The 20642-nt window shown below is 35.5% G+C and overlaps 1 protein-coding gene across 3 annotated transcripts in view; it reads left to right on the top strand.

Annotated features, from left to right (window-relative positions):
* The window catches only part of NFAT5 (nuclear factor of activated T cells 5), a 79606-nt gene that overhangs the window by 51467 nt on the left and 7497 nt on the right, over positions 1–20642 (top strand). For all 3 annotated transcript variants that reach the window (XM_062586790.1, XM_062586791.1, XM_062586792.1), the window contains 8 exons: positions 1176–1348; positions 5644–5778; positions 5954–6006; positions 8375–8507; positions 10740–10817; positions 13652–13800; positions 14302–16738; positions 19509–19755. In XM_062586790.1, the coding sequence (XP_062442774.1) occupies positions 1176–1348; positions 5644–5778; positions 5954–6006; positions 8375–8507; positions 10740–10817; positions 13652–13800; positions 14302–16738; positions 19509–19747 (3397 nt within the window). In that variant the 3' untranslated portion in view covers positions 19748–19755. The remainder of the gene's footprint in view (positions 1–1175; positions 1349–5643; positions 5779–5953; positions 6007–8374; positions 8508–10739; positions 10818–13651; positions 13801–14301; positions 16739–19508; positions 19756–20642) is intronic.

Consider the following 20642-nt stretch of genomic DNA (forward strand, 5'->3'; position numbering starts at 1 on the left):
TCTGCATTTAAAAACTGGTCATGTGTTAAGAGAAGAAACATTGCTTTCGTTTGCAATGTCTACTTCTTAAGCAGGATAATAATATAGTTTACTGATAGACTAAATACATTTTTGGTAAATTTGAAAACTGCCTCTTAAACAGTAGTTCTGTAATTGTCCTTGAGTGCTAATATCAAGGTATGTAAGTGCAGAGATACTAGAGAGATGAACTAGGAATATCTGTGCAAAAAGACTTAAACTTTGCTATTTTTGCAAAAAAAAAAAAAAAAAAAAAAAGTCTTCCTACTGGGTAGAACTTTTTTTTAATGGTATTTCAGTGATGCAATAGCATCTCTCCGTTGATAGTAATGTCAGTGCCACCTTCTGAATCACACTCTTGTTCTCTCTGCTTCCCAGCTGCCTCTCCTTGGCCCTCATTTTGCAGCACAAAAATCTGTTTCTCCATAAATTAGATATCAAGTGGTCCCTGTGCTTTTTGGTTATAGTGCCTAAGATCTTGTTAAATCTACAGTATTATTTTCCTAATGTTTCAAGAAAAAAAAAATATATGTATATATATATATAATGTTAGTTTGCATCTAATAGACATCTTTCTAGAAGTTGATGTTGCACCATTCTTCGACCCTGGCCCTAAGTGGAGTATGCACTTTCACTAGGACCATAAATATAGTATAGTGTATCTGTTACTTGCTTCCACCAAGTTCCACTGAAAAGAAATAAATGATATGACTAGAGTAAGTTTTCTTCTATTACAACTTTAAGTGAATGCAGAATATTTTGTAATAATAATCCTACAGACCTAGAACTAGTCCCAAGAATGGGAAAATGAAGATATGTGACAACAAACTGAATGCTTAACAGAAGTACTTTGTTGAGTTTTCTGTTTTATTCATAGTACTTGCATATTCTTTCCTCCTATCATTCAGCATCCATATTAAGTAGGGATGCATTGAAAATAGGGCTACATAGTGAGGAAGTTTATATAGAGATTTCATTTAAATAAAAAAACTAAAAATATTTCAGTAATTTGTTGCAAATTTTGATTCTTGTAGCCTGTTTAACAGGTGAAAGATTTTTAAAGATGCTAAACTTACAGAACTCCATATATTACTAAACTCTAGTATTTGTTGATTTTGAAGTCATTGGGCGCTGACAATAATGTTATGTGTTGTTAGGGTTGACTGCGTGGGAATACTGAAGCTGAGAAATGCTGATGTTGAAGCTAGGATAGGGATTGCTGGTTCCAAGAAAAAAAGCACACGTGCCAGACTGGTATTTCGTGTTAACATCACACGCAAAGATGGTTCAACTTTGACTCTTCAGACACCTTCCTCCCCAATTTTGTGCAGTAAGTAACAAAATAAGTTGAAATTAGAGGCATTTTGATTTTAATATGATTGAAAATAAAATGCCTTATAAAAAGAAGCAGTATTAATATATGATTATTTCAAAATAGCCGACTGAAGTCTTTTTTTTTTTTTTAATGAAGGGTATAAAATTTGCTTTTAAAAAATACTCATCAGTCTTAAATTGCTTGCTCTTTTATTAAACTAAATGTTGCCTTTTGAAAGCTCAGAGTTTGTCATGATTGCTTTGAACTTGACTTCTCTGGTACAGATTTTATTCTCTTTTGTATTGTCATTTTCATCAATAGCTTTCAGTGGTAGAAAAGATGTATTAGAATTTGGTAACCATGGCTTTTACAGTTATGGCAGTTTATTGGGCCAAAGAATACTATGGAAAATGGAATCAGAGGAGACCACTACATCAGAGGTTATCCTCTGCATATAGAGTCAAATCCAGAGATGGCAGTATGCTAATAGGAGAGAGCCTGTGCCCTGATCTGCCCTTCACTTAGGGAAACCACAAGGCGGGAAACGTTTTCCCTGCTTTCTGGCAAAGGAGCCTTATTGATCTTGATGAAATTTCCGTCTGTCTTTTATAATTTTCAAAATAAGGATGAAATTCAGTATAGCTCACTACTGACTTCCGGTTGTGGGGTTTTCTGTTCATTGGTCCAAGAGAAACAATAAGGAAATGTGTATAATACAGCGGTTGATGGGATTACTACTATTTGTCGATGAACATGAATATAGGAGAACTTTTCTTCAATAAATGGAATATAGTAGGAATATTCAAGCTTCTGCGTGTTTGTGTTGTGCTCCATCTACTGTACCAAGTGAGGTTGCTATTTCTTTTTCTGAACATAATCAGTATGTATTGTGTCAGACTCCCGTTCAACTCTTAAGAAATTGCAGCTTTATTGCCAGTGGAAAAACAGATTGGAAGAGGAGATAATTTAAAAATATGACCGCTTCCACATTAGATACCAGCACACTATTGGTGTGCTGCAGGCAGCAGGCATGTAAGGCAGATGTGGCATATAGCCAATCTTTCATTCCCAGTGTCCGAGTGTCTCAGAATACCTTGTGCAAGATTTGCAAGAGCAGTTGTGGAAACCCTGTAAAGGCTGATATCCAAAGAAGTACCACTGCTGATGCAAAGAAGGTCTCTGCTGCTCTCTCCAGCTATATTTCATGCTTTAGGCAGTAGTTTGCTGTTTGGGGATCTTTTCCAGAAAGATTAACTTGAGGCATTCCTGTCTGTCTCCAGTTTCCCAGGGCTTTTAAAACTGGAAGAATTACCCAATTTATGCATTTATGTTGTTGAAAAATACATATGTGATGTTTGTTAGGAGTGTGGTAGTCTGAGTAGCTTTATCCCACTCAGCATAGCATTTTAGCATATAGTATTAGTCAATTTTCAGATGCAAAAAAACTTTTTCTATAAAAGCTCTGAAGTCAATTTATGTCTAGGGTTTTTTTGTTTGGGTTTTTTTTTTCTGCTTTAACTTGCTGGTTAAAGTTAAAATATGTGAAATCCTGGTGGGAATGGGGATATTATTCATCTGATATTTTCCTAGGTGCATTACAGACCAAAATGTTCTATTATAAATAGAAACTGAGAGTTTCAGATCATTAAAGACTGTTTTCAAAAAAAGGCTGTTCAGCTAAAAATCTGTTTTTCTTGCACATCCTACTTAGCTTATCAGTGAGACCATTCCAGTACTGGTTTATGAGTGTTCCTTGTAGTCTTCCTTCACTGTTTGTTGGATGCATCTGTTGATGTCCTTAACATGGATAGCTATGATTTGAGATCTAGGCAGTGTGTAAAGCTCAGAATATGTGAGAATTATGACAGATCAGAGGACTTTTTTACTTTTTTTTTTTTCCTTTTTTTAAAGGGACAGTAGAAATAGGCTATTGTAATTGAGATTGTTTATTTGTAAGTGATGCTTTTGTAACTAAAGAGGCTTTCTTTGTGGTTAGCAAGTAAGTTATATTAGACTTCAGTGCTAAATGTTCTGAACAATTTGTTTCATTTTGCAACTTCCTTCAACCTCTATCTTGATTTAAAGTATTGCTTCCTGATCGGCAGCTTTGCTTCCACTTGCTAGGAAACTGTTTTGTTTATTTATTATTTCAGTGGAATATAATTTAGAGAATAATATATCTTTGTGTTAGAAAAGCATCCTTATCAAGATACATTGTAAGTGGAGGGAAAAAAAATAGTAAAATATTTAGGTAGATGTTTTCCTTAGGTTTGGACAAAGAAAACCCCTATACCTACACAATATTTTTTTTTTTTTTTTGAATATTATGACAAGGTCCTGAGATGTTGGTTGCCCAGTGTCTCTTAAATAGCATGTAAGGGTGGGTGAAACAGAGGTTTGTCTTAATTGTTAACATAGGTGTGAAGAAGAAATGATTTGATTATAGCAATATATGAATCATTTAAGACTAATGATTATCGCTTTGGTTGCATGTAAGTGACTACATGGTGCTTAGTAAATTTCTACTGTTGCATGTAATATATTATGTAAAATGTATAGTAAAATGTATAGTAAGATAAAGATTTACGTTTGTGAAATATCTCATGGTAAAAACAAAAAAATCTTTCATTTTCTAACATGAAAGATGATTGTTTCCACCTGAAAAAAAGCGCTCTACCTGAAAAGGATCCTTTCATTTGCCAGTGACATTGTTTTCTAAAGAGTTTGCCTTCTGTTCTGAAGTGAACACTACCAAAAATGTTTCTTCCCTGTTAGTGTTTCACTGAAATCATTCAAACATTATTGGTTTGAGGAACTACGTTGTATCTAGCTCTGAGCTGTTGCTGTAGGCAGACCTCTGTGAACAGAAGGGAGAAGACCCAGAGTTTAGGAAATGGTAACACTGATAGGTTGTTTATTTAAAAACAACATAACGCCCTTAAATATCAGTCACATAAAACTAAGTACTTTGAAACAGAAGTATCTTAACGCAGACTTAGGATTTCTAAATGATTCTATATATGTATTTGGTGGCATGTGATCTCTTGGAAAGCAGCATCCTAAGAACCATGATGAAAATGTATTTTAATTTTAGAGAATAGGTGTTGTACACATTTGCATATGGCAGGAAACACCCCGATATTGAAATATGTCCTATCAGTCCTCTTGGTTCTCCTGGTCCTCCCCTTGTCAACTTTCCAAAAGGGACCTTGAGAATGGTTAAAGATGCTAAAAAACATAACTAGTGAGAAAAGATTTGGAATTAAGTGAAAATTAAGGGATGTGAATGTTCAAATTTTTTGGAAAAATTTGAAGACTTTCAGAGTTTGGAAATAAAGCTGTCTTTCCATAAGTAAAGTTTTAAGAAATGTAGTATGAAACAAATAGACTTGATTTTTAGCAAGCTAAATTTAGGTCAAATGATTTACATTTTCCACTTATCAGTGTCTGTTTATCTTGTGCTTTAAAACTAATAGTGCTGTCAAAGTAGTAGCATGTTCCTGGAAATAAAGGAAAGACATCATTGGATGCAGGTCCTTTATTTAAGGTTTACGTTTTTAAATAGACTTTGTTAATTTGTTAGCAAACCTAAGGCAAGTTACTCTTTCCAGAAGTTCATGTGCCTTCAACATATTTTCTAGCTACATAGTAGTTGCCAAGCAACCCAGTTCAGCAGTTGCAGAAAAATCCTTTTTAAAAGATCCTTAAATAATTTGGAGTGTTACAGTCCAATTTCTTGTGTGTAGTGAGCCCAGAGAGTGCTCTTGCTAAACAGTCAAGGCAGGCCATGCGAGTCCAAAACTTAAATACTAGCTCATGCCTCTATGATTTTAAGGTGAGCAGAAACCTTTATTAGAAACTGGAATTATTAGCCGAATATTTAGCTCTAGAAAGTTCTGGGTTAATTCTTACATCAGCCAAAAAGCTCTGTCATTTAAAACTATACAGACAATATGGGATTTACTTTTTTATTTAAATGGCTTTTGCATAGCAGGAAAAATAAAGCTTTAACTCAAACACTTTGGAAGCATTGTTTCTTTTAAGATTTAATAAATTTAGTAGAAAAGGGAAAGGCTTAATAGTGGAAAATATTTCTAAATGTGTTTTTTAAGAGGTCATTATATTTAGCAAGGGAATATTAGAAATGGTTATTTCTTGAAAACTTTTGTGACGAGTCATGTAATAATAAAAGAATTTTAGGAATTAATTTCTTTCCTTTTAATCCAGTAAGTGAAAATTCTTCTGTTTTGGGATATTGATATTGCTTTGATTTCAAACTATGTTGTTTTGTTTTGTTTTTCCTATTGCAGCTCAACCAGCAGGAGTTCCAGAGATACTAAAGAAAAGTCTGCACAGTTGTTCAGTGAAGGGTGAAGAGGAAGTTTTTCTGATTGGCAAAAACTTTCTAAAAGGAACAAAAGTGATTTTCCAAGAAAATGTGTCTGGTTAGTGTGAATGCAACATTGGTTTGGGGTGATGAAAAGAACATGTTTAGGTTTAAAATTGCATTGTTTGTTACAGTTTAGTTGTAGAGAATGAGTTGATAAGCTGAATCAAGGCACTAAAATAAAATGCTTTATATGGATGTGCAATAAATTATGCTTTTTAACTTTCATTTAGATGAAAATTCTTGGAAAGCAGAAGCTGAAATAGACATGGAATTATTTCATCAGGTATTTCCTTTTTTTTTTCTTTATTAATAATTTGTTCTTTTTATAAACACCTGAAAAGACTGCCCCTTAACATCATCAAGACAGATTTTGATTCACAGATTTGCTGTTGTCCTGACAACTGTGGGCCAGGAGCAGTGGCTTATTACATATAAAATGCGAAGTGTATACTTGGGGAAACTGACTTCAGAGAGACTTACTTTGCAGTGCTGTAAATACTGTGTGGGGCTCATGTTGGTTAAAGCTGAAAAAGATAGCTAGTAGTTTTATTTTCTGTCAGTAATACAAATAAGGAAAAATATTTTCCTGGCTTTGAAGAAAAGAAAATATGTTTTTAAACAAAACGACCTAGTAGCTGTATTTGTGATGTACCATTTTTTATGATACTTTGGCTACTTGAGTTTTGCCCAAATTTAACCTTCCTTATTTTCTGTACTTAATAATAAGTTCTAAACAATTAAATTATTTGTTTTAGTGTTCTCTGTCTATAATCTTTGTCAGTTTACAAGGTATAAGACAGACTGTTCTGAAAGAAATGAAGTATTACAGAGGCTTAGACAGATTCTTGTTTTCATTTGTTAGAATGGGAGTTGTACTGTACTGAGCCCCAGAAATGGAGACCTCTTGGGTAAAAGTTGGTAGTGTTTGTCTCTTCTCTAGAAGGACTATGTCTGTACTCTAGTACAGAGATCTGAGATTGCTGTCTTGTGTTCCATCTCTCTTTCCAAAAATGAGAATTTCATTCTGTTGGATCTGTTCTTCAGTTTATGTGATACCTCATTTTAGTTAATTTCAAAAATTTCCTGTTTGAGTGCCTAAACTGAGTAGAACTACTGTGATAGTGTGGAAGAAATGAGATGAGAGGTAACTGGCAACCAAACTGATTGGAAACTTTTTGGATGGGTGACGTTTTATGTGTGTGACAAATCAATATATAAATTAGAAGCTGCCATGAACAAGTTCTGATTAGAAGTCTATCTGAAGCAAATCAATAAGGTGGTTTTGCAAAAGGCCTTCCTTTGTGTAAATTGATACAAAGTAACATCCTGTTCTGACTTAGTTATAGCACTTTATATAGACTATACTTTAAAATCCAGTGGTCGAGAAATGTTGTCTTTGAAGGAGTAGATACGCTAAAGCCATTTACAGAATACAACTTGCAGTTCTTTTGTGAAAATCAACTGTAAAAATAATATTATGAGCTTCCTGATTTATCCTGTGTCTTACTGTAATTGTGATTCTGTTTCCAAAGAAAGATGTAATAAGCTTTTCCCTCTTAACTGGCAGTATGGTGAGTTTCACTTAGGAACTAGAAATCAGGTTGATTATCTTCTCTTCCTTTGCATTTTTATACAAAATATCCCATTTCTTCAAATTAGTTCTTCAGTGGGTCAACTAGAATATCACTGTTTTCTGTTTGCTTTACACAAGTGTAATTGTTCAGTTCCTAATCAGGAGCTCAGATATCACAGTAGAAGTGTGGTATTTGAACTTGAAGAGCAAATGTTTGCACTTATATACAGTTTTTAATACAATATTTTGTTCCAGTAGTTTTCGTATGGATTCATTAGATTACTGCTGAGTGGAAATATATTCTGTAGTCTTTATACTTGGCTGAATTTCTGTTAATATTTAATGTTTCTTCCAACATGTATATGTATTCTTTTTGACACAACTAAGTGTCTTTATGGAGTATTTGGACTGATTCTGGAGAAATTATTAGATATAAATGACATCTGACAAATGTAGTCTTGCTCCCACTGCTCCAAATGCTCTGAAAGCAGTACTTCATGCATGCACTAGTAAAAATAATTTCTTATTTCTAATGGGTAGGCAGTTGGAGAGTAGACATTAGCCTATAGATCATTTGTGACTATTACTGTTGATGAATGATTGGAGACGTATCTTTAGATGTCTACTTAGTGTTAAATCAGCTTAAGTATAGCATGAAACTGCATCTGCCATCTGTTCACCTTGAATACAACGATGTGATTCGGCAGAACAGTGAAATCTCTAATTCCAGCAGAATTTTACTCCAAATTCTGATTACAGTTCAGTGAAGTTCTTAAGCATACATTTGTTTAAAGTAATATACTTCTGTGATTTTCTTAACTGCACTTCTGATGAAGCTGTAAATTACAGATAACATCATATCAGAACATTTTAATGTCTCTTCTAGCTCAACTTAGTTAAAAGTTTACTTCACTGAAAACACAACTTCATCACGTTCCCTTCAACACTTTTGTTCTTTCTAGCGTTTTATCAGTCTTTTTTTTTTTTTTTTCTTTGTTTCAATGGATGTAGCTATATTTAAGACTTACACTAATGAGATAAAGTTTCCAGTATGGATTCTTTTGTTCTTGCAATGCAGAATCACCTTATTGTGAAGGTGCCACCATATCATGACCAGCAAATAACCTCAGCTGTTTCCGTGGGAATATATGTGGTGACCAATGCTGGAAGATCGCATGATGTGCAATCATTTACATACACTCCAGATACATGTACGTAAAATAAAAAAGTTGTAGGAAGGAATAGACAATTTTACCTGCTGAGCATCTCATTTCTGATGCATAGTATTTAATCTATATAACAAAAACGTTAAGTGATGTAGGTCTTCTCAAACTTCTCTTGTTGGTGAGAATTACTCTGTTAAATAATGAAATCTAAAGGCTTGGCTTTTCTCCTTCATGTGGAAGTAACTCTAATTTCAGCTGCATACAGGCAGCTAATTTCACGTAGTACCGTACATTTCTAGCATAAGGTTCAAACTAGAGCTAAGCAGAAAAAAAAGTAGATATGCTACATGCAGTGCACCAAATGCAACAATAAAAAAAGAACCAAGCATTAGCCTAAGGAATGTTCAAGTTTCACCATTTCATTTTTTTTAATACGTGTCTGTATCACAGTCCACAGCACAATTGCTCATTGGCTTTTCCATTTTTGGAAGTGAAAATGAAATTTTTGGCATTAGGATCGCTAGCACAGACTACAGATAAATGGTATTCCTAGGGATGTAATGTAGTTTACCTCGATTTTTAAGAGCAGATTTAATGCAGTGCTTTTCCTGTGTATAAAAGAGCACTCAGATTTTACCTAACTGCGACAAACCTGAAGAGTGGATAGTGTAAACAGCACAGACAGTGTAAAACAAAAAGATACATCTGTGCAACTTTGTACAAGACCTTTGTACTGAAATTATTTAGAAACAGCTACTCTTAGTTCTAGTTTTACATGTACAGGATCTTGCTTTCAACAGTGCCTCAACTTAACCTATCCGAAGCTGCCCTTGCCATTAATGTGTGCGCATACTGGCCAATATCCACTGACCAGATTTTGGAGTGGTCAGGAAATAGTCATTAAATATCTTCCGTGTTTCAGTTTAAGCTCATTATTTAAACAGTTTAGAACCTTTCATTCCACATAGTAGTGCCTCTTATCCAGAGGAAGTAAACTGAGCTTTTTGATAGATGTTAGGGTATTGATGGAATGTACAGCAGTAGTGTCATCTTCTTTCATGAAATAGAAAATCCATATTCATCCATGCTTAGGCAAATGGTTATTTATGGAAGCTATAGCAAAAGCCTGTATGCATATCTCCATCTTCCTGGAAATAAATTGGAAAAAAGAATTTTTTGATGATGGTTTTGGACTCTGTGACAATAATAGTCTGTTTTATTTCCAAACTGACTGCATTCCAAAGTTCACCTAGCAACCACATCAGCTCTACACTTCATTTCAAAACTGTTCCACATTTTACACTCCAGAGAAGCTTTTAAATGTAGGAGGATATATCAACCAGGTGTTAAATTTGCTTTTTCATTAGGGTATAAATAATATACTGGAAGGAAAAATCAGCTCACTTTTCCATCCTTTTTGTCCTTAACTGCATAATCTCTGCTTTAATTTAGCATCAAGAAATCTCTTAATAGAAGATGCCAGCTCTGTGGTAATATTTCCATGTAGGAATTTTCAGGAAGAGGAGAGTTCTTAGTTGAGACTTCAGCTGAAACATTTTTCTAAATTTAATCTCCAGCTTCTGTGAAGGCCTGTCTGCCTTTCTTTCAAAGCTGTGTGCCAAAGAGCTTCATCTCTACTTTGTAATTTATGTGTGTTTAGAATTCTTTTAGCCTAGCTAAATAGAATTAACTCATTCAGAGCATTTTTCAGACTTTTTATAACCTTAAGGAGATTGATGTGACCTGACCTGACTCTTCATACAATGTAGAGACTTCCTGTTGAAGTCAAGCTGTTCTATAAAATAAATAATAAAAAAAAGAACAGAACTATTTGTATAGCTTGCATGAAAAATACATGCAGGCTTTTGAAGAAGAAAAAGCAATTATTTACATTATAAAACTGTGATTCCTTGAAATACATGTATTTTATTACACAAGTTGTCTTTTGCCCTACTATGGAGTCCAGCGATATGATGTAGAAGAGAGATCTGAAGTATGGCTAGATTCAGTTACTCGCAGCAAAATATACAGCAGGAGGTACTTCCACATGTTGTACACTACACAGGGGCAGCAGATGGTTTAGACCAAAAAGAACTGAACTTAAGTGTTTTGGTGTGTGTACAACTACAAACAGAATGCTTATGAACACCACAGAATGTTTCTGTGGATTTCAAAGAACCTAACTTACCTTTTGGTAAGTAATAGTTTTGGTTTGCTTTGCTTGCATGCTTGCTATTTTAATATAAGGAAACTTTCAATGTGTTTTTGTGTTAACAGCTGGTACTCTGAATGTTAATGTGAAGAAGGAAATCTCGAGCCCAGCCCAACATTGTTGTTTTGAAGAGGCTATAAAAGGTACTAAATTGATTCTTATCAATGTAGTTAATAATTTAACTATAAATTACTGACCAAATTTTATAGTAACGAATCACAGGTACTGTGCAGATAAATATGTGATTGTAGACAACATTCTTACAATAAGGCTTATTTTCTGATTCTGCATATTTCACTTTGTAACTCTGTTCTTTTAAGTATATTTTAGCATGGGCTAGTATAGAAAAAAAACTTTGCAAAAATAGTTAAACAAAAAGTCATTAATTTTTCCTGTCTTAGGCTCTGCATTCTATCTTCATTTAATATGCTTGCAAGGGAAGACAAAGGAGAAACTAAAGATGGTAATTACTACAGGGAATTTAGAAACTATTCAGTGTTAATCTAAGCAAAAACAAATACAGAAACAAAAGAACTGAGCACTGAAAAACACTCATGTATTAACTTTCCATAATCTGTTTAGATGAAAGCAATTTGAAAGATAAGCGAATTAACAATGTGATCACAAGTTTGATAGGACTCCATAGCTTCAAGTTAAAATCATGAAGCTCATATTTAATATATTTACTACTTGACTCTACCTTAACAACTAGTCAGGGAAGATGATACAAGACACGATGAATTCAGGCCTGCAGAGAATACTTGAGGAGAAATGTGGAAGATGATTTAGGGCAGTGAAACAAGCTGATAAAAGGACTGGAAAGATTTCTTAGTAGGGAAGATTAAAAAAGATAACAATAATAGGTATATCAGAGCAAGCCTGACATCTGTCTAATCTAGTATGCAGCCTTCCTCCTCGAAAGATACCAGATGCTTCACAAGCGCATACATCAGACTACTGCGTTAGGCAGATATGAGATAATGTACTATTCTTATTGGTTCATATCCTCATGTTTAAATTTTTGGTGGAAATGTTTTATTTTCTTGTATGGGTTTTTATGCTAGCCAGTTCCTTTTTTGGCTGTTCCTTCCTGTACCTATTCTACTATAGGTTGAACAAGAACCTGAGGACAGACAATTTTGTCAGTAGTGTGCTCTGTCTCTGTATGTCCTACCCTATTCTGCTTCACTGTGCTGTAGTGATAAAGAGCAGGTGGAGATCCAGTGGGATGCTGGTTCCTGTCTGTTCCCTTTCACTGGGAACAAAATCCTAGAATTTGTGATTTATTTATTTATTTATTTTAAATAGCATCATTTACAGCAGACCTGGCCAAATAAAATAAACTAGAGCTGCCAGGCATATGTAGAGTTATGTAATGAACTAAAAGGCCTTTCTGTTCCCATCACAAGCAAATATGATCTTTGTCTTGAATATCTTTGAATATTCTGTGTTAAATCTTTTCTATTATAGTATCTATATATGTAAAAAAATAAAGAAACCCAGCTTTGCAAAACCATTTAAATTCAAAGTTTTAACATACTTTGGAAGTCTGTTGCAGATTTGACATCTTTCAATGATGAGTTACATTTCAAGACAACAGACATAGAATTCTAAGCTGTTTTCTAAAACAGGAAGATGAGTATGTTTCGGTAACTGTGGTTTAGGTCTTTGCCTGTGGAAATGCCCTTCCTTCTAACATTCAAGTAATGCTATAGCATTATTTTTAAATGGTTGATGATGGTTTCAGTTTCTAGCTTCTTTGAGAGAAATGAGAAAGAAGGTCTATATGGCTTAATTTAGAATTTCTGAACAGCTATTATCCTATCAAGTGAATTACAGAAACAAAAATAGTAAATGACCAAAACCAACAGTGTTTCTTTGCTTCTGAAACTTCTCTCATGTCTTTCTACTGTTCTTTATTCTTCTGACCAAACATGTCACTCTGAACTGACATACTGTTGCCTGTATCTAATCTGTATACCTTTGGGATTCATTAAATTATTTATATATTAAATTTTCATCATTTCTGATTAACACAAAATGATTAAGTATGTAAGAGAAGCTTGTAAATTGTGACTTTACCGTATAGAAAAAATATGTAGTTCTATTTAAATAAAGCGTATGAATAGGTGTTTTGAAGTAGACTTGTTTTAGAATTCTTGTTTCACTCTAATTGCATTCCCTGCCAACAATACAGTCCAACAAATCAAGTCGTGGCTTATATTTCTGGAGCCATTCTAAACCTGTTAGGTTTGGAAGGAGGAGGGAAATAGTTTATTTGACTGTTGGTATCCTGATCGTTGTTGGTTTGCTGGTGGCCGTGAATTTACTATGGAAGACAAAGTAACACTTCAACAAATACTTGGTTTTACATAGAATAAACATATAAATGACTGAGGACATGGCCTACTGTTGATGTAAATTTGCTCTACTGTTGCTTTGTTTTAAGCTCAAACTATTTCAGGAGTGTTTGAAATCACGAAAGGAAAGTCCTTTTCAAAAAAAAGAAAAGAAAAGAAAAATCTCAGCTTAAGTAATATTTTGAACCTGGATCAGAAAAAAACTAAAAAGGATTTAATTCATTCTGGGAAGCCATATTTCTACCTAATAGTGGGGGAAAAAAAAGACACTGAAGGCAAAATGAGATCTTGCTCACCTGTCATACTAGAGGGCTGTCATGTAGATTTAATCAAGGTTTTTCGTGATCAATCCTTTAACAGAATAAACGTAGTTCTGAATGCTTTATGAGCCCTCTGTTGTTCATGTGTTTGTCTGAAAACAGACTTTTTTTTCAAAAGGAAATACTGTAATTGTACTGAGTTTGAAAGTTGTTAATTCAAAGAATAACATATTAAGCTTTTATGTTCAGGCAGTCTATGATGCGGTAAAAGCATTTAAAACTCACTCTTACAATGACTGCATATAATGACTGCTAACAATTCATTGAGTTTTCTTTTTTTTGTATTTGTGACTGCAGCAGTGAAAGCCACTGGCTGTAACCTGGAAAAGGTAAATATTCTTCCTAGTGCCTTGATAACTCCACTCATGCCAAGTGGTATAATTAAGAATGAAGATGTGGCTCCAATGGAAGTAAGTGCAGAAAAAAGATCTCCCCCTGTCTTCAAGGTAAGTTTGACTGTGACCTGAAGATACTGGCTTGAAATAATCTTAGTTACATCTTGGCCATCAGTGTATGTTCTAACAGTGCACAGTGGAGAAGAGTAATGTTTGGGGAAAATGTCATGGCTAGGATCAGTCTGTGCTAAAAATATGCTCAGAGAGCATGCATAAAGTAATAAATGAGTTCCTGTGAAAGTAATTTAGCTTGTTCCAGATTAATTGCATAATATGATGATTTTTTTTTGCCCTGTGACACAGAACCAGTTGGTCACTCTAAGAATATTAATAATTTCCTAGCATTGCTTTTATTAAATAAATTGTGTCTTGGCACTTTCCTGAACTAACATTTCCACTGTTTTCCAGTCATTTGCTTACTTCTATTTAGTTATTCATGGAGACATATGTAGATATCACCTCTTCTAGCAGTTCCTGCGTATAGTGGCATTCTAAAAATTTCTAAACATGACCTGAGTAAGCATATCATCTGTAATGTATTGCTTTTTTCAGGCTTCAAAGGTGGTTGGACCAGCACAACAAACGTTAGAAAACAGTATGTCCAGCATATCAACTTCTGCTTCCCATTTACCTTCTGACAGTGAAAAACAGCAACAAATACAACCGAAGGTGTATAATCCAGACACACTAACTACTATTCAAACGCAGGACATTTCCCAGCCTGGTAGTTTTTCGGCAGTCTCGACTCCAGGTCAGCTGCAGAACAGTGATGCATTACTGCAGCAAGCTGCACAGTTTCAAACAAGAGAATCCCAAACCAGGGAAGTCTTGCAATCAGATGGCACAGTTGTAACATTGTCACAGTTAACTGATGCATCTCAACAGCAGCAACAGTCTGCACTATCAGAACCAGCACAGGCTTTACAGCAACAGATTTCATCAAGTATTTTCTCATCAGCAAGCAGCGTGAGTCAGTTACAGAACACTATACAGCAATTGCAGGCTGGAAACTTTCCAACTAACACTGCCACTGGCAGCAGTAGAAATGTTGACTTGGTGCAGCAGGTCTTGGAAGCTCAACAGCAGTTATCCTCTGTTTTGTTTTCTGGGTCAGACAGCAGTGAGGATGTTCAAGATCAGCTAAACGCAGATATTTTTCAGCAAGTTAGTCAGATACAGAATAGTGTAAATTCTGGGAAATTTTTCTCATCAGAGACAGCTGTCCATTCCAGACCTGAGAACCTTTTGCCTGGGAGAGCTGAAAATGTTCACTCTCAGCCTGAAAATGCATTGTCCAATCAGCAGCAACAGCAGCAGCAACAGCAGCAGGTGATGGAGACTTCTGCAGCAATGGTGATAGGAATGCAACAAAACATTTGCCAAGCTGCAACACAGATGCAGTCTGATTTGTTCTCTTCAACAACTTCAGGGAATGGAACCCTACAGCAGTCACCTGTTTATCAGCAGGCTTCTCACATAATGAGTGGGTTATCGACAAGTGAAGACATGCAAATGCAGTGTGAATTGTTCTCTTCATCTCCTGGTGTTTCTGGAAGTGACACTACTCCTGCTGCTCAGCAACAAGTTTCCAATAATGGACCGGCTATATTTCAGACATCAAATTCTGCAGATGGAGAGGAAACTTCAGGACAGAATAAACAGATGCAAAATACTGTGTTTCAGACCATGGTTCAGATGCAGCACAGTGGAGAAAGCCAGTCTCAAGTTAATCTTTTTTCATCTCCAAAAAACATGATGACTGTTCAGGCAAGTGGAACTCAACAGCAAGGTGGTGGTCTGTTCCAGCAAGGTGGAGAAATCATGTCTATTCAGTCAGGAAGCTTTATGCAACAACCTACGCATTCACAAGCTCAGCTTTTTCACTCTCAGAATGCTATTGGTGATACTCAAAATATGTCACAGGAAACACAAGGTTCTATTTTTCACAGTGGAAATTCTATTGTCCACAGTCAGACCACTACTAATTCCTCTGAGCAACTGCAGCCTCCAATGTTCCATTCACAGAACACCATGGGCGTATTACAGAGTTCATCAGTTCCTCAGGACCAGCAGTCTGCCAACATGTTCCTTTCCCAGAGTTCAATGAGCAACCCTGCAACTCAAGAAGAGCAAATGTCATTCTTTACAAACCAGAATTCCATTTCTCCTCTTCAGACAGCCACAAATACTGAGCAACAAACTTCTTTCCAACAACAAACACAGATATCTCATATCCAGAGTTCCATGCTTCCCCAGGAGCAGCCCCAGACTCAGCCTACTCAGCAAGGTTTGTTTCAGCCTCAAGTTCCGTTAGGCTCCATCCAATCTAATCCAATTCCCCAGAGCCAGCAAGGAGCTATCTTCCAGCCTCAGCACTCAATAGTTGCTATTCAGAGTAGTCCTCCATCTCAGGAGCAGCAGCAGCAGCAGCAGCAGAACATGATGTTCAGCAATCAAAATGCAATGAATACAATTGCTTCTCAAAAACAAAACATGATTTTCAACCCAAATCAAAATCCAATTACTAATCAGGAGCAACAAGGTCAATCAATTTTTCACTCACAATCTAACATGGCATCAATGAATCAGGAGCAGCAGCCCATGCAATTCCAGAGTCAGACTACAGTGTCTTCAATTCAGAATCCTGGATCCAACCAGGCTGAATCACAGCAGCCAGCCATCTTCCATAACTCACCCCAGATTCAGTTGGTCCAAGGGTCACCAAGTTCTCAAGAGCAACAAGTTACTCTCTTCATCTCTTCAGCTTCCATGTCTGCATTGCAGAATAGTATGAACCAGCAAGAGCTGCAGCAATCTCCTATATACTCTTCTCAAAACAGCATGGCAGGAATGCAAGGAACTGCTTCTCCTCCACAGCAACAAGCCTCTTTATTTCACAACACAGCAGGAGGTGCTATCAACCAACTGCAGAATTCTCCTGCGTCATCTCAACAGACTTCGGGGATATTCCTGTTTGGCATTCAGAACAGTAAGTGTTAGGTACCTGATTCTGAGTTTACAGTTTAGAAGAACTCATCATTGGAGTCCATGAGACCATGATTATTCAATTCTAAGACAGTTAGTGTTATTTTTGAGGCTAAATGAAATGATTACAGACCTCTGTTGAGAAGTACTAATTATTCAAGAAAGATAGCAATAAATTATACCCAAATCTTTGGGAAACATGTTATATTCAGTGAAATACTAAAAAAGCATGCATATTTTCATGTTGGTGCAGTTCCCATGCTACTGCCAATAATTTCTCTTCTCCCCATCTCCGTCCTCTTAAATTGTGAAACTGTGGGGACTAGAAAGGAAAGTGGAACATGTAATTAATTAGACTCTTGTATAGATCTTTTTGAATGGCTAATTTGCATAATACTTAGATATGCCCCTAATACATATCTTTTTTGATATATTTTTTAATATAAAGGAAGATATTAATAAGAGGAAAATAAGTGTTTATAACATGAACTAATAAAGCAAATAGTTAATCCATACAATCTGATTTTGGAAACTTTTCACATTCCTCCTTTACTCTTCTCTGAAATCACCATCACTATTTTTATTGACTGTGGTAACTATGGGAGCCATTTTATTATAAACTGAAGTACAAATATCTTCTGTTGATTAAATTGAAAAACGAGCTGGAGAAGATTTACAATTAGAATTGAAGAACGACACTTGTTTTCAAGGCAAAAAAAATCCAAAGACTATATGCTGTAGGAAAAATAACTGTGATCAAGAACATCCTGTTTTTGTACAGGCTGCCCAGGAAGTTCAATATTGAATAGTGTAGAAGGCTAACCAAACTTCAAAACCAATACTCTATCACCCCCTTAAAAAAAATTACATATTTTGATTGGTGGTAGTAGTGGCAGAGGTTAGATGGTTCTTTCTGAAAAATCTGCCTCAGACATTTCTGTGAAGGAAAACATGCGCTATTTTGAAATGTAAGTCTTTTAGGATAAATTTGAAATTTGTCCAACAACCTAATTAGTGTTTGGCCTATGTGATTGTTTATTCTCTTTCATTCTTTGAACTTCTAAAACAACATTATATCTGTAGCCATTTTAAAACAAAAAAACAGAATTACTCTCTAAATTTTCAGCATTTCAAAGAACTTTCACGTGATCTACATTTTCCTTAGCTTTGTTACTGTGATCCATATGGTTGACTAGGCTGTCTTTCCAAAAGATAGTTGTGGGCGCACCTTAGGGAAAATGTATTTTTGTTCCACATTTTCCTTAGCAGCATGAGTTTTTGGAAGATCAGAATAGACCACAAATAAATATGTAGAGAACTAAAATGATAATATGATGTATCCATCCATGAAAGAGTAGATATTATTATGACAAATTTTAAGTTATTCGTATGATTAAATCTTCCCAACTTCAAATATCACCTCAGTGCCTTAATTGAAAAGCAACCTTTAGCATCTAGAGAACTACACAAATTAGCTGGAATAATTTGACTGGCTCGGTACTGTGTTCACATTTGAAAGATTTGACTGTAACATAGATACTACACCCATTTTATGTGCAGGTGTCAGCAGAGGGCAGGACATACAGTCAGTTCTAGTTTTTTTCCTCCCTAATACGCCATTTGTGTATATTCTTTTCATTTGTTCTTCCCTTCTCCTTTTCTTTATCAAACCCCTCCCCTAGAAATAGGTAATATAACACTATAGTTGAGAATTTGCCTACTGTTCATCATATGCTCTGCATATACCCCTCTCTTGTTGATTTTGCATGAGAACTTTTAGCTTAACATCTGTTGGTCTCCCTATACTTAGATTAATGTGTGACCAAACCCACCTTTTAACTGTGTATGTATGTGTATATATATATATATATATATATATATATATATATATCTGTAAGCACTCAAACATTATATTAAAAATGGTTATGCTCTCTTAAGACAGTTACACTAATCTTTCTGATGCTGCATTTGGTTCCCATAACTTATCTAATGAATTTTTAATTCATTGTTAAAGAAAAGGATTTTCCAAGATGTGCAGTCCAGAAGTGTCTTATTGTAGTGGATTTGAAACCCCTTTAACTTTAGAAGCCTGTTTTTTTTCTGTATCCCATTTCTAAGTCTAGCCTCTGTTGCAAGCTCTTTGCAACACGTATTTCTGCAAAAGGCTGTACATACCTGTGAAGCTCCAGAAGTGAGAGAGACAGATGATGATTTAGCCCTCATATAATGTCTAGATAGAAAGCTGTAGCTGTGTGCTTGAGCCTGTTGTTACACCTGAATGTGTGCTTTGCTGTATGAACTCTAAGGCTGTATATGGTCTGATTATCAGAGCTTTTATGAAACTAGAGATAATGCTAGAAATGGTAGAAGATGTGACAGCTTTTGCAGATCTATAGAAGGAGCTAGTGGATGCAATGACTGAACTGAGAGACACGTCTGTAATTAATGAAGCCAAAGGATGGACATGCTCACTAATATTTCTCTTGAGCTGTAGGTTTTGTTTTTCTTCCAGGTACATACTATCCTCTGTTTGGTGGGATATTAATAGTGTTTGGTTATAATACAGAATTCATATATTCAAAATGCTTACCTTGAGCTTGTGCTTATACACTGAGGGAGTGGTGAGCAAAAGTTTTCATGTGAATAAAAGTGGATATAACTTTATATAGAGTCTACAGTAAATTTGGATATATGTAAAGAAACTGGCTAATTCAGTATGTGTATTATTCTAATTTAAATGGTACTTTGTGTCTTCTTCACTTGTTACTCAACAGACTGTGGCCAGCTCTTAACTTCTGGACCAGCTACATTGCCGGATGAGTTGATGGCTATAAGTCAATCAGGTCAGCCACAGAATGAGGGGCAAGCAGCAGTACCAACACTTCTCTCCCAGCAGATACCTGAGACTTCTCCACTACCTTCATCTATGGCAGCCAATCAGAATATTGAGAAAATAGATGATCTCCTTGTGTCATTGCAAAACCAAGGGAACAATATGGCTGGCTCATTTTAATTAGACAGGTAAGTCTGCATTGGGTTTTTGGGTTCTCACCTGTCGTGCAGTTTGTTCAGTAGGTTTTTTGTGTGCACATGTACTAAATGTAATGGCTGGTTGAACTTTGGAGTGTATCACTGTGCTTTAAGAGGTCAGCTAAAAATGTCAGTAATGCTGAATTAAGGGTATAATACTAGTGGTTAGAGTGAAGAGTTATTTATTACAGTCAGAGGTCAGAATTCCTGTGAAACAGTTGGCTGAGGTGTTTTTTTTTTTTTAATTGCTATATATTTTTTCACCTACTGTTACAAGCAGCCTAGGTACATTGTTAGGAAGCAAGAGTGAGTAGATCACTGACAACTTGGCCGATAAAAGCATTATTAAGTGTGACTCTTTTTAAAAACTTAAGGCTTATTGGATAAATATCACATCTCAAATTTGTACTCCGGTTCTGAAGTTTCCTCCTGGTTACAATAATGTAAAGGGGAATATGGGTCCCATAGGATACGGTGGGTAGTGAGCGTGCTACGTGCTCGGTCTGGTAAAAATGAGTTAACACAATCAGCTGTTGCTAGGAAACATTATACTCTTGGAAGGTGCCTTTTTCAGAGGGGTGAAAAAGGCTTTGACTACAAGTAAGTACTGAGTGCAGAAGGACTCTGAAATTTAGTATTGTCCATCATGTATAACTTGACTTTAAAAACTGTTTAGCCATCCTGAATCCCCCTTTAGTTTCACTTAAGCGATATACTTCATTTTCTAATCTAAACTGTTAAATGATACTGTGTATTAAAAGAAGAATAAATAAAAGTAGAGTAGAGAGAAAGTGATCCTCCTCGTCCTGCTCTGTGCAAGAGTGCTGTATTCTGATACTTGCTCGTAGTTTGTTTCTGCTTGTGAATGGCATTTTCAA

This window comes from Rhea pennata, chromosome 13 (genome assembly GCF_028389875.1).
Source record: "Rhea pennata isolate bPtePen1 chromosome 13, bPtePen1.pri, whole genome shotgun sequence".
NCBI classification, from domain to species: Eukaryota; Metazoa; Chordata; class Aves; order Rheiformes; family Rheidae; genus Rhea; species Rhea pennata.